This window comes from Ranitomeya imitator, chromosome 5 (genome assembly GCF_032444005.1).
Source record: "Ranitomeya imitator isolate aRanImi1 chromosome 5, aRanImi1.pri, whole genome shotgun sequence".
In the NCBI taxonomy this organism is placed as follows: Eukaryota; Metazoa; Chordata; class Amphibia; order Anura; family Dendrobatidae; genus Ranitomeya; species Ranitomeya imitator.
The window spans coordinates 218,554,572-218,569,418 of record NC_091286.1 but is presented as its reverse complement, the minus strand read 5'-3'; the positions used below and the strand labels follow the sequence as shown (position 1 = coordinate 218,569,418).

At 44.5% G+C, this 14,847-nt stretch overlaps 2 protein-coding genes and 1 long non-coding RNA gene across 4 annotated transcripts in view; 1 reads left to right on the top strand and 2 right to left on the bottom strand.

Annotated features, from left to right (window-relative positions):
* Positions 1 to 14,847, top strand: part of HIVEP2 (HIVEP zinc finger 2) — a 262,554-nt gene that overhangs the window by 105,946 nt on the left and 141,761 nt on the right. The gene's annotated exons all lie outside the window — the stretch shown is intronic.
* On the bottom strand, positions 7,117 to 8,625 carry LOC138680630 (uncharacterized). Its single transcript, XR_011321699.1, has 2 exons — positions 8,526 to 8,625; positions 7,117 to 7,221 (listed from the first exon to the last, which is right to left on the bottom strand). It is a non-coding gene; the product is annotated as an uncharacterized lncRNA (long non-coding RNA).
* Positions 11,228 to 13,144, bottom strand: LOC138637714 (zonadhesin-like). Its single transcript, XM_069726618.1, has one exon. It carries the CDS (start codon positions 13,142 to 13,144, stop codon positions 11,228 to 11,230), a length of 1,917 nt encoding a protein of 638 aa, XP_069582719.1.

Genomic DNA, 14,847 nt, shown 5'->3' with positions numbered 1-14,847 from the left:
CATTTTCCTGCAGCCGAGATGCGAACTGGGCTTCAGGAAAATGGCCGTCGAGATCGCCATCTGCGCACACGCGGCATCCCGCGGCCATTTTCCTGAAGTCCCAGGAAGCCGAGAAGAACCATCTGCGCACGCGCGGCCTCACAAAGATGGCCGCGCCCACTGATAAACGGCTGAATAGTGCAGATCGCGCTATTTTCCTTGAAGCTGCGCAGTGGATTCGCCACTTGGACATGCGCACACCACTACGCCAGCAACGGAGATCTGGGGGAGAAACAGCGCTGTCACCACGCCCATATGACCTGACCAGCGTGAGTGACAGCCCAAAACGGCGACTTTACAAAGGTATTTCGGCAGCATAGGTGGGGAATAAAGGCTCCAAAATACACTAATGTAAAGCACAGCTCTGCCCCTATTTAGCGCTATTTTTAGCTCTTCTTGAGAAAACGGTGTGACAGGTTCCCTTTAAGTCTGAGCAAAGGGTCATATTATACCCACTGTATATATATTACTTTAGAGTAGTTACATAGTTTCTGTTTTTCTGTATTGATTTGGAAATGTGAAATTTCAGGCTCTTACTTAAAGGGATTATGTGGGACTTTTAATATTGTTGCATATGGGGCTAAGAACTTACAAGCAGATAGTTGCTGTCTACCTGACTGTTCTGCTCGGCGACGATCCCCGCCGGCTCACATCGGTCACTGACTGCTCATGCCGTGATTCTGCGTCTTCCACTGACGTCACGTTGACAGAGCAGCTGCTTCTCTTCTGCTCTGCTCTGTTGACGGGTGTCTATGCCAATGTCATTCTGATTGACAGCTGGCTCAACACTGATGCCCCGTTGACAGAGCAGACCAGAAGAGAAGGTGCCGCTCTGTTTAGGAGGGCTGCAATGAAGCAGAGGAATTGCTGGCTTTAAATAGTCAGCAACTACCTGCCTGTTAGTTCTTAGCCCCATAGGGATCAATAATAAAACTCCTGGATAACCCCTTTACGTGCAATAAATGAAGCCCATGGTATTATGGTGGATTATGGCTTTTCACAACTGATTTTGATATGTTTCTGTGATGGTGAAACTGGGAATAATGACCACAAGTGTAATACACAGGCAAAGAGGTATGTTGGCTTATTACTTTGTGTCTTATTTCCTTGGGTAAAAGATTTAGAAACTCAGGGCTTTCTTGGACACAATTTCGAGCTACAGTGTATTTATATCAGTCAGTTCTGTTGGTGACACATGGGGGTAACTTTCTGATATAATTCTTTACAGTATTTTTAGTGCCTTTTTTATATGAAAAGGGATTGTCCGCTTTTCAGTAAAACTTTTCTTTACTTCTATGTAATTAGGGCTAATTAAAGACCACCTATCCACTTGTTGATCAGTGGGGGTCTGCTTCTGTGACCCGCTGGGATCCGCATTGGGAACGTTTGTCCCCATTGTAGTGAAAAGCTTGACTTATGGAGCTGCCGAGTGCTTTCTCTGCTAGCCCAAAGGGAATGAATGGAGCTATGGATCCATGTCTACCACACCACTTTGTAACTGCGATAAAAGTTCCTTGTGAGGGATAAAAATTCTTCAATTTGCCCATTGGTGCAGGTGGGACAGCCACCGATCAGCAAGGTAGGATAGGTGACACCTTATTTCCGCTTGATAGGAACATTAATTAGAAATGTTATACTGTTTGCCTTCTATAGCTTTTAATTTGCGCTGTGTATTGTTGGCTGCAGAATGAGTTAACTGAGAATCCATCAGTCAGCCCACTGTAAAGGTCTGATGGGGAGTTTATAACGCCTTTATCTTTTGTTTCTTAGCTCTTTTTAACTGATTTATGACCACAGACAATAACAAAGATGAACATGCAGAGAAACAAACATCCCATAAAAGTCAAACAGGCACATTTTTAAATGAAACAATAGCAAAAATGATTTTTAGTCACCAATACATGCGTTAAATTAACAGAAAAGACTGTTACCAATAGTGGCCAACTCCTTTTATTGATGGTGGCCTGATAATAATATCCAAAAGATGCTTCCACACCTTACTTTACCTCCATGTTTTACCATTGGGGCAAATGAAGGGTTTTTTCCTCCCAGATGCTCAGACTCATGGCGCTGTATTACATGGCTTCCTTGTCACAAAAAGTTACAATCCAGACAGATTATGGGATTACAGGTATCATTTGTGAATGTTATTATTTGTTTTACATTGTTCATAATTGAATATTTATTTAAGAGAGGTCCACTCGGGAAGGGTTCTGTCCACTGTCACACATTTGGCTTTTGCTACATATAGTACACATATACTCAATGTGCAAGACTTTCTGTAACTCTAAGGCCAAAATGTTCCTGGTAAGCGGAGAACGACACACACAGGGAGAACATACAAACTCCTTGCAGATGTTGCCCATGGTGCGATTTGAACCCAGGACCCCAGTGCTGCCTGCTAACCACTGAGCCACCATGGTTGATCACGTGCAAAGAGCAGTGGCCATTCATAGAGAGTGGGGGTTGATCATGTTCACCTCCATTCATTTTCTTTAGGACTGCCGGAGATAGCCAAGCACAGGGATCTTTAACACTCCCAATGAATGGAACGGCAATGTGTATGATCGATCACTGCTTCATTCACAAAGGGATCTTTAGAGCGCTGGTCCTTGGGATCGGTGGGAGTCCCAGCCGTTGGACTACCAGCAATCATGAAGTTATCCTTTATCCTGTGAATAGGGAAAAACTTACAACCTTGGTACAACCGCTTTAAAGGATTTGTTATCTCTAACAATTTAAAAAAAAAATGTATTTGTGTAATAAAGAACTTACTAATATACTTTGATTTTTAAAGGTGCCCAATGTTATTTTTATCTAATGTTCAACTGCTCAAATTCCGCAAACTACATAATACGGAGAACATTTTCTGTTAGGTGCATCAGATGTCAGCTCCTGAAGAAGTCACTTCTGACTTTGAAACGCGTTGAGACTCTGAATAAACCACCAAGTTTTAGCTTCAACCTGCCTGGACTTCTAATTGCACAGTAGCGTGGAGGATATCCACACTTTTCCCAGTTTCTATACTAAGGTCAGGGCAGGAAATGGAAATCTGCATCTATTGTGAGAACTGGGCCTTGACACATGCGGCTGTCAATGGAGAGGTGGTTGGACATCCCATTTATTTATACTGGAGTTCTACTGAAAACATCAACCAACATGGCCTCCTTCTTGAGTTAGATGCAGGTGGTATTGATGGAATATGCATCTTCTATACTTTTCAGGTATATCCTATGGATATTCCATTGAATGCATATTGCCATCCAATATTAGTCCCGTGTGCTGCCATAAGGTTCTGTGTACAAGGCATACATGAGGCATACATATACATACTGCTTTGATCACACTTTTAACATCTAAGTTGAAAACCATGCATTTATATATTTTTATTAGGACTTGAGAAAAAGGGTCGTTGTCACAATTCCTCACCTCACTGTGTGTGAGATGCAGTTACTGACAGCTCAGCAGTCCTATCTGGTACAGGGGTGTGCTGAAGCTGTCAGTACTTTGATTGACAGCTCAGTGTCCAGTCTGGTGCAAGGGCGTGCTGAACTGTTGGTATTTTGATTGACAACTCGGCCATCCAACCTGAGATTGGGAGGTGCTGGCTGTCCCCAGGTGTTCATTGTTCCACACGATTGCCAAGCTACTTAACTGGGCTGTTAGTCCCAGACCTCTTCAGCTTACAGTGATTTGTCTCACTGTGCCTTGTGTTTTGCTTGATGATCTTTCATTCTCTGACTTTGGACCTCGTTCTGACCATCCGTCTGTTTATCCCATTTGTTCTGATCCACTATCTTCCTGGTATTCTGACCTCGGACCGTTACCTGGCTACGCCTCTGTCTCTTCCTTCTGTTTATAACATGGCCTCCTGGCTTTTGAATTTGGACTCCTTGACTATCCCGTGTCACGGCTTGTCTGTGAGAATTGACTCAGCGCCACAGTTGTCCTTTGGTCTATATATTTAACATTTATTCAGTAAAGCCATTGACTGTACGCTTTGTAATAATTCGATAGTCATTTGGAGATAATGTGACATGTAGGTGTTTGGGAAGCTGTAACAAAATGGTGAACATGTGCTAGAATGTTGGCTATGTGAAACACAGGAGGTGACTATAAGGACCATGTTATAGTGTATGTTGCACAGCCAGCCTTGCATCTTAATCCGTGGCCACTGCTTACCTTATCAGAGGCTTTAATATTGGTACATATGATATGATATGAAACATGTTGAGTGTGAAAACTAGAGCTGATAAACATGAAAATATTTCTTGTCCTAAATTTTGATTTGATATGTTTCTCTGTTGTAATGTGGGGCCACTTAGTTGCGGCAGACTTGCAGCCGAGAGCACTGATCACATCTGTTCATGCAGAGGCGTCCTCCCTCATGTGGCAGGGTAACAGCTTGCTATAAGACTTTACTGCTTTTTGCTAGCTGTGAACATTGATGTTCTTGGATGCTGGGATAAGTGACTGGAAAGACTTGCGTAAATCAGAACCATTTGTAAGCATAAAGCTCTATAGGTATGAGTAATGGACGACTCTTAATACGCGCTCTTCTCAAAGGGCAGCTTGTTTGTCGAGGTTGTAGTACATCGTGCAATGCCCCACACAGCAGTCCCAAAGGGCATGAGGCAATTTTTCCAACTCTTTAAATTACGCCAAATGCTTCTTTAATGGTAGCGTTTCTAGGAACTTCCCTGTTTCGTGTGAAATTGATAAAAGGATGTGGGCACAGCAGGAGTGGAAAATCCGAGGTGTATTACTTACAAGACTTCTACATTCCTTCCAAACAGGCTGTGACCCAAACGGCAAAATCTTCCACATGTGCGTGTAAATGCAGACTACTCAGCAGTGGAGAGTGCGGGTACGCTTCTGTTCCCACTAATGTTTTCCCTGTTACTTTCATTTGCAGGGTTTCTCCTTTCCATTCATTTAATCACTGGTGCTGTTGTAATCAGCCCTAAAGCAAGTTTTCCTTCACGACTCCTCAGCCTTGAGGGGAGATTTATAACTTGGCTGGCGGCTCAATTTACACTTAAGGTACCGTCACACATAACGATTTCTTTAACGATATTGTTGCTTTTTGTGACGTAGCAACGATATCGTTAACAAAATCGTTATGTGTGACAGCGACCAACGATCAGGCCCCTGCTGGGAGATCGTTGGTCGCTGGGAATGATCAGGGCCTTTTTTTGGTTACTGATCACCCGCTGTCATCGCTGGATTGGCGTGTGTGACGCTGATCCAGCGATGTGTTCACTGGTAACCAGGGTAAATATCGGGTTACTAAGCGCAGGGCTGCGCTTAGTAACCCGATATTTACCCTGGTTACCATTGTATTGGGCAGCACGGTGGCGCAGTGGTTAGCACTGCAGCCTTGCAGCGCTGGGGTCCTGGGTTCCAATCCCACCCAGGACAACATCTGCAAAGAGTTTGTATGTTCTCTCCGTGTTTGCGTGGGTTTCCTCCGGGCACTCTGGTTTCCTCCCACATTCCAAAGACATACTGATAGGGATTCTAGATTGTGAGCCCCATCAGGGACAGTGATGATAATGTGTGCAAAAACTGTAAAGCGCTGCGGAATATGTTAGCGCTATATAAAAATAAAGATTATTATTATTATTGTAAAAGTTAAAAAACAAACAAACCAGTACATACTCACATTCCGTTGTCTGTCACGTCCCCCGGTGTCAGCTTCCCACACTGACTGTGTCAGCGCCGGCCGTAAAGCACAGTGGTGACGTCACCACTGTGCTCTGCTTTACGGCCGGCGCTCACAGTCAGTGCGGGAAGCTGACGCCGGGGGACGTGACAGACACCGGAATGTGAGTATGTACTGTTTTTTTTTTTTTACATTTACAATGGTAACCAGGGTAAATATCGGGTTACTAAGCGCGGCCCTGCACTTAGTAACCCGATGTTTACCCTGGTTACCCGGGGACTTCGGCATCGTTGGTCGCTGGAGAGAGCTGTCTGTGTGACAGCTCTCCAGCGACCACACAACGACTTTACCAACGATCACGGCCTGGTCGTATCGCTAGTCGTGATCGTTGGTAAATCGCTAAGTGTAACGGTACCTTTAGGGTATTGTTCACACACTGCGTTTTTGCATTTTTTTTGTTTGCTTTTTTCAGTGCGTTTTACAGTTAAAAACGAGATTTTATTTTCACACAGAGCATTTTTTTCTTAGTTTTTTTGTTAAAGTTAATTGTTTTAGCGCTTTTGCTTTTTTTTTTAACCCATTCAATTGAACGCATAAAAAAACCTGCAAAAACGCTGTAAAAAATTGACTTACTGCTGTTTGTAAAAAAATAAATAAATAAATAACCGTCGACCAAAAAACACTAGGTCATTTATTTGTTTGCAATTATAAAATGTACCAAAAGAATGCATAAAAAAGGAACTTACACAGCATTTTTCCTATAAACACTGAGTTTTTTATGCAGAAAAAAATAAAGCTGGGGAACATACCATTTGAATTGAATGGTATTTCAGAGTTTGTACCAGTGATTTATGAGGAATGTTGTATTTTCAGGCAGTTTATTTTTCTGGGAGACTCTTTAGCACTAAAGAATCCTACGGTGCAGTTCTCCCCGGTCCACCCAGGACTGCGAGTCCTACAGGGCCGAAATAGTTCAGCAATATATATTTCAAATACATTTTTCTTGTGGCTGGGTTCAAAGAATGAAATGTACAAAAAAAATGTATTTTCTATAAAGAGTTTTTTAGGATCCAGCTATTCACTTGTGAACACCTTATTCGAACCACCTGTGAAAAGGCCAAGGCAGAAGAAATGACTGAGGTGCGAGAATGTCTTCTGCCCATGCTCTCAAAATGTATAAAAAGTCTAAAAATACACTGAAACTGTCTTTACTAACTTTCTTCTAAGCTGTGAAATGTTATCGTCAGGGCTGTGGAGTCGGTAAGCCAAACATCCGACTCCGACTCCTCAATTTCCATGACACTGACTCCGACTCCACCAAAATGGGCTCCGACTCCACGACTCTTGACTACCTGGGCTGTGGAGTCGGTAAGCCAAATCTCCGACTCCTCAATTTCCATGACACCGACACAGACCTTTAATATTTTTATTCCCTTACCACCTAAGGCTCAAGGACATGGCGGAAACCTGATGGACCATAGAAAAGGTCGATTGGATCCAGAAGGATTAGTTGGGACCTGTTAAGAAACAGAGGGGTTATTATACTGGGTAAAGCTGGTAAACAGATCTCAGCACACACGGTCCCTTTATGCATTTATACAAATTTATGATGTGTCTCTTTTTGGAATTTACTGTTACTTAAGTATGAAATATACTTTTGTGCACACCACTAACCTAATAGGCCCCCAGTAACTGTACTGTATGTAAAAACTGAGTGCTAAACTCAGGTCACTCTGGACCACATGATAATGTAGATATGATTGAGAACAAGATAATGGTCCCGATTTATTAAGATTGGCGATTATCTTGACGTTGTATGAGGGGGAGTGGTGGAATCAGATGCTGCTGATTCTTGAATCAAGAACGTCTGATGAGTGGTGTGCTCCTCCATCCACCACGACAGAAATCGTACTCTAGTCCCTGATTTCTGGTGATGGGAACACCACAGCTCAACATGAATTAGATAAGCTTTGGTGTCTCGCACTCGTCCCAGCTCCAGGCCAAAAGTCACAACATTTTAGTGCAACCAAAGTGGAGCCAAAATTCTATGACTTTTCAAAGTAACTTACACCAGATTACTGGCAAAATTGTTTCTATGAATCGAAGCCAATGAATGATATAATACAATCATTTAGGATTCGTGAGTGGATGATGGCTAGGACAGTCGTCTGTAGGTAATGCTCACCTGTTTCGTGTCTGTTTTGCATTTTTATGAGCATTTTTGCAGTTTTTACTTGTGTTTTTCACCCGTTTATTTGAATGTAGATAATTTAGTGACAAAGAATTTATCATTGGTGGAGAAAGGTTGGACTTGATGGACCCAGGTCTTTTTTTCAACCTATGGAACTATGTCAAAAGAATTGATATGCTGCGCCCTGGCACAAAATATGTGTCAGTCTCATTGTATAGGTTAACATTCACTACTAATTTTACACATGAAATAAGCTGCGTAAGAATTGAGGCAAAAATGCTGCGAATACGCCACGCACGAATATATCCTAAGGCTTGGTATTTACCGCGTAACATTACGTGTTGTTCTAGACTCGTGGAGAGGTACGAGGACACATGACTTTGTAGGCAGCTCATAGTGTAAACTCTCTATTACCTTGGGTTTAGAAGTGTGACTCTTACTCCAGTCTGTTTTTATTGACGCATTTTGTCCCTTCATTTTCATAAGTCTCGTGAACTCATAAATGTAGCTAAACCGTAGATTCTCTCCAACCCCAAAGATATACAATGAACAGGTCTGTTAAGTACAGTAGGTAGATCCTGAAAATGTGGTAAATGATTAATCTGTTGGGCAAGTTCCCAGGTTACTTACTCACTAGGATGCAAATGATTCCCCTGATCTGTCTGAGACAAGATTAGTTGTTGCCAGCCTTCACAAAATCTTCATTGTTGCTCTACTTTGTGGACATCAGCGTGTGAGCAGCAGCTGTGAGAAAGTGTAATGTGGATGTGATAGGATCTCAGGCTTGTGCAAGTCTCATCTCGTTCCTCATTTCCAACCACTTCCTGGGGTTTTCTCAGGTAATGGCAATGATTCAGAACTCTTCACTTCGGTATTTTATGTGCTCCAAACTCAGGAAGGAAAATTACTGCCCATTACGAAATCCACCAGTAAATACTAGAGCTATATCCGCTCTATTTGATCACCATCCTAGGAGAGAACTTGGGTTCCGAAGATACCGGCACAGCTTTATTCATTGATGAAACATGTCCGCCAGCAACCTGAGGGTTATTTATCCCATTTTCTATAGCAGGCCTGATCTCATGGCCAGCAATATGTGTTCTAGTATGCCCAGCACATCCGAGGAGTATTGAGACTGCAGGCCATTAATGACTTTTCTCCGGTTGGATGTCAATATTGCCTAAATTGCTCCACCAGAACTAGAGACAGTCACTATAATGAGGGGAGACAGAGTCCCTTCGTGCCCAATATGGCCTCTGTTCTGTGTCCATCTATTGTGGCAGGCACAAAGAGCTCCATGCCACACTTTTCTTCCCACCGAAATGACAATGGCTCCATCGGGGTTCCATTTCAATAATGTTTTTCAGGACTTTATATTAATATTCCTCCAACATGTGGCTGAAACTTACTATATAGCCTTAGAGCTTCCCTTACGCTAATTCCTTACCCCCGCAACCAGCTTGTGCTTTTTTTTCTTTTTTCAAAGTCACTTTGGATCTTGTTTTTTTGGTGGACAATTTTACAATTTTTTCCATGGTACCATTTTGAATTACATATCTTTCTGATTACGGTAACTTATTAACGCTATATGGAGAAAATGGAAAAATGCTATTTAAATTTTGTTTAAACTGCAATACTGTTTTTTTTTTTTATTAGGCTGTGTGCACACGTTGCTGTTTTTTCGCGTTTTTTCCCAATACAAACGCTATAAAACCGCAAAAAAAACAGCATACAATAAACATCCCATCATTTAGAATGAATTCCGCATGTTTTGTGCTCATGATCATCGCAGTAAAGAACGCAGCATGTTCATTAATTTTGCGGGTTTTTTTGCGGATTTCCCACTACAAAATGCATTGGGAAATGTCCGGAAAAAAACGCATCAAAAACGCGGCAAAAACACATGCAGATTTCTTGCAGAAAATTTCAGGTTTTTCTCTTGAATTTTCTGTGAGAAATCCTGAACGTGTGCACATAGCCTTATGGTTTAACATACATTGTTTTTAAAGAAGTTATTTTTGTTTCACTATATTCTGAAAGCCGTACACTTTTATAGTTTCATTTGCAGAGCTGCGTGAATCTTCTTTTTTTTTATGTGCAAGTTGTAGTTGATATCATTGATTGGTAATTGCGTAGGTACTGCTTTTGAGTCACATATAGGATTACACTGATCAATGGGTGCCTGATCGCTGGGATCCCCAATGATCCCATGAATTGGGTCTCTGCAGCGTTCCATCTTGAAGGAAGTGGAGGTGCAAATTCTTAACTTTCACTGCATTCATAGTCTATGGAACTGCCAAAGAAACAGTGTACAGCATCCAGTCATTTTGGGGTGTTCCACAGCCAATTAATGGAGCAAGGGTCAGGAATGTTCACCTCTACTCCATGCACGAAGGACCTCGCGTGGCGCGCCTAGTCATGGCTGGTTTATGATGAAATTAGGTTCAGTCTACTTCATGATTATGGCCCCTACAGGGCCCACTGGAACCTTCAGTAGTTAGGAAATTGTTCTGTAACTAATGCCATCAGTATGTTTTGCAACAAAAAGGTTGTCAAGGTCTTGAGACAGCTCACTGGTTTTACAAATCATGAAATGTTTCTTGTGTGGCACTTTGGTAGTGAGTCACCTTTATATAGGCCATCAGAGGAACCAGCTGATATTATTTTTCACTAAGTGGCAGGATTTCTTTCTAAGTACTCATATATTTCAGTTGGTGTCATCAGCTTCTATGGATTTTTGTACCTCTCTTGCTTCATGTGTTCAATACTTTTTCTCATTATTACACGTAACTTACTTTATAGACATCTATGGTTTGATTTCTTTGCCTATGTGGATTGAATGGATTGTTACCGACATCTGGTGAGAATTTCATGTCAATGGCGCCTTTAGAAATATATTTACTTAGAAAATTGGTGAGGTGTTGAATGCTTAGTTCACTGGCTGTATATAGATATATTGATAAGCCCTTCACATCTGCCTGGCTACACTTCACAGGAAGGAGAGATATTGCAGCTTGCACAGTGACCTTCCTCTGCACTGTTAAATTATGCAACACATTATTCTGACTTCTTGGCATTTGGCCACATCAGTTACATTAGGAAGAAGACAAGTCCTTGTTGTACACTTTTCTTACAAGGCTGTCAGTCCAGGTTTTTTATTAGACAAGGTAATACAAAGTAGACAGATGAAAAAAGATTTGCTGGATTTGAAACTGATGCTAACAGATGATACCGAGCGTCAGTGACAAGCTTCATCCTTTTCATGGAGACACTTAGATGCAGTATGTGACTTGTCCTGCGTGACAGATACAGATCGTTGCGTTATTATCTATCTAATACAAGTTGACAAACAACCTATGACTGTAGCCTTGTTTGGTAGACAGCTCGCAGGTTACAGACACATGCCCTTTCACAGAGATGGCAGAGCTGGGCTGCTCACTCATGGCTCTCGGCTGCTCCATCATGGCTCTCGGCTGCTCACTCATGGCTCTCGGCTGCTCCCTCATGGCTCTCGGCTGCTCACTCATGGCTCTCGGCTGCTCACTCATGGCTCTGGGCTGCTCCATCATGGCTCTCGGCTGCTCACTCATGGCTCTCGGCTGCTCACTCATGGATCTCGGCTGCTCACTCATGGCTCTCGACTGCTCACTCATGGCTCTCGACTGCTCACTCATGGCTCTCGGCTGCTCACTCATGGCTCTCGGCTGCTCACTCATGGCTCTGAGCTGCTCACTCATGGCTCTGAGCTGCTCACTCTTGGCTCTGGGCTGCTCACTCATGGCTCTGGGCTGCTCACTCATGGCTCTGGGCTGCTCACTCATGGCTCTGGGCTGCTCACTCATGGCTCTCGGCTGCTCACTCATGGCTCTGAGCTGCTCACTCATGGCTCTCGGCTGCTCACTCATGGCTTTGAGCTGCTCACTCATGGCTCTGAGCTGCTCACTCATGGCTCTCGGCTGCTCACTCATGGCTCTGGGCTGCTCACTCATGGCTCTCGGCTGCTCACTCATGGCTCTGAGCTGCTCACTCATGGCTCTCGGCTGCTCACTCATGGCTTTGAGCTGCTCACTCATGGCTCTGAGCTGCTCACTCATGGCTCTCGGCTGCTCACTCATGGCTCTGGGCTGCTCACTCATGGCTCTCGGCTGCTCACTCATGGCTCTCGGCTGCTCACTCATGGCTCTGAGCTGCTCACTCATGGCTCTCGGCTGCTCACTCACGGCTCTCGGCTGCTCACTCACGGCTATCGGCTGCTCATTCATGCCTCTCGGCTGCTCACTCATGCCTCTCGGCTGCTCACTCACGGCTCTCGGCTGCTCATTCATGCCTCTCGGCTGCTCACTCATGCCTCTCGGCTGCTCACTCATGACTCTCGGCTGCTCACTCATGGCTCTCGGCTGCTCACTCATGGCTCTCGGCTGCTCACTCAAGGCTCTCGGCTGCTCACTCACGGCTCTCGGCTGCTCACTCACGGCTCTCGGCTGCTCACTCATGGCTCTCGGCTGCTCACTCATGGCTCTGGGCTGCTCACTCATGGCTCTGAGCTGCTCACTCATGGCTCTCGGCAGCTCACTCACGGCTCTCGGCTGCTCACTCATGCCTCTCGGCTGCTCACTCATGCCTCTCGGCTGCTCACTCATGCCTCTCGGCTGCTCACTCATGGCTCTCGGCTGCTCACTCATGACTCTCGGCTGCTCACTCATGGCTCTCGGCTGCTCACTCATGGCTCTCGGCTGCTCACTCAAGGCTCTCGGCTGCTCACTCACGGCTCTCGGCTGCTCACTCACGGCTCTCGGCTGCTCACTCATGGCTCTCGGCTGCTCACTCATGGCTCTGGGCTGCTCACTCATGGCTCTGAGCTGCTCACTCATGGCTCTCGGCAGCTCACTCACGGCTCTCGGCTGCTCACTCATGCCTCTCGGCTGCTCACTCATGCCTCTCGGCTGCTCACTCATGCCTCTCGGCTGCTCACTCATGGCTCTCGGCTGCTCACTCATGGCTCTCGGCTGCTCACTCACGGCTCGCGGCTGCTCACTCACGGCTCTCGGCTGCTCACTCACGGCTCTCAGCTGCTCACTCATGGCTCTCGGCAGCTCACTCATGGCTCTGAGCTGCTCACTCATGGCTCTGGGCTGCTCACTAATGGCTCTGAGCTGCTCACTCATGGCTCTCGGCTGCTCACTCATGGCTCTGAGCTGCTCACTCACGGCTCTCGGCTGCTCACTCATGGCTCTCGGCTGCTCACTCATGGCTCTCGGCTGCTCCTGCTGGCTGTGCTGCATCCATGCTGGCTTGTGTGGCTACCTGGCCACCAGTGGACCCCCAGATAGCCTTACTGCTGTGTGGGTGTGGATGTGCAGCTGTTACTGACCAGGGCTTCAAGCACTTCTAGGATAAACACTAAGGATAGATACTGGGGGTGTTTATTATCACAATTATGGCAGTTTGGTGGCATATTTGGAAAAATATTTATTATAAAATCCGATATTGTTCAACAAATTTCCCAAAAAGTTGTGTTTCTTGATGGGAGAAATTTTACATGTTAGCCTGCATAACCCAGCAGGTGAACGTCGTATGCCAGATGTCAGAGCATTGTGCCAGGCATAAAGGGAATCTGTCGCCAGGTTTTTGGTGCTCATTCTGGCAGCATCATGATGTAGGTGCAGGGACCCTGATTCCAGTGATGAGCTAGTTGCTGTCATTTTTTTTTATAAAATCACAGTTTTTACATGCTGCAAATCTACCGGTTTTCTGAATGCTGAGCTCTGTATAACCCACCCACATCACTGATCTTCCTGCCTATGCATAGTGTACGGAGATAGCTGCCAAACAGTGGTGGGGGCGGAGTTATACAGAGCTCATAAATATGCGTAGCTACCTGGCAGCAGGTCTACAAAACATCTAGTTATAATCTCTTGTTGATAAAACCATGATTTTATCAAAATTACAGCAAACAGCTGAGTAAGTGACACATTACTGGAATCAGGTTCTCTGCCCCTACATTAGGATGCTCTCAGATTAGGTGGCAAAAATCGGGTGACTGATTCCTTTTAAAAATAATTTCCCCCTATGGAGGATGTACTTAAAGGCTATGTGTCCACATTGCGGATTCGTGTGCGGATTTTTCCGCACCGTTTTTGAAAAATCCGCAGGTAAAATGCACTGCGTTTTACCTGCGGTTTTACCGCGGATTTCCTGCGTTTTTTGTGCGGATTTCACCTGCGGTTAAACACCTGCGGATTCCTATTGAGAAGCAGGTGTAAACCGCTGCGGAATCCGCACAAAGAATTGACATGCTGCGGAAAATACAACGCAGCATTTCTGCGCGGTATTTTACGAACCATGGGCACTGCGGATTTGGTTTTCCATAGGTTTACATGGTACTGTAAACCTGATGGAAAACTGCTGCGAATCCGCAGCGGCCAATCCGCAACTCTGGTAAGATGGAGAATTGTAGTATTAGTAGAACTATAAAGCTCAAGATAAGTCCAGCTATTACAAATCCATCTATCAGTGGTTTGTTTTGGCGTGTACATTTGTTATCACTATATTTCAAAAAGAGATAACGCATTTGAAAAAGCACAAAGCTTGGGACAGTGAGAGCTGTGATACTGGGTGCTGGGGAATTGTGATTACACAGGACTTATAAAGAGCCAAGGGAATGAGGGTGAATTGTGATTACTGATAAGAGCAGCTTGTCAGGAGCTAAGGAGGGGGAGAGGGAGGTGAACTACCCATTACTACACATTTGCAGTAAAGCAATGGAAAAATAACAATTTTTATCTCTCAACACGACTAATTATAACAAGTGGTTTCTCCAAATTCAATACAAACTTGCACATTTACTGACTTCTGCAGTCTTGGAATTATTGAACCCCCTTCAGGACAAGCACTTTTAGTATTTAGTGGAATGCTCTTAGTTGGTTACGACCTGCAACAAACGTGATTCATA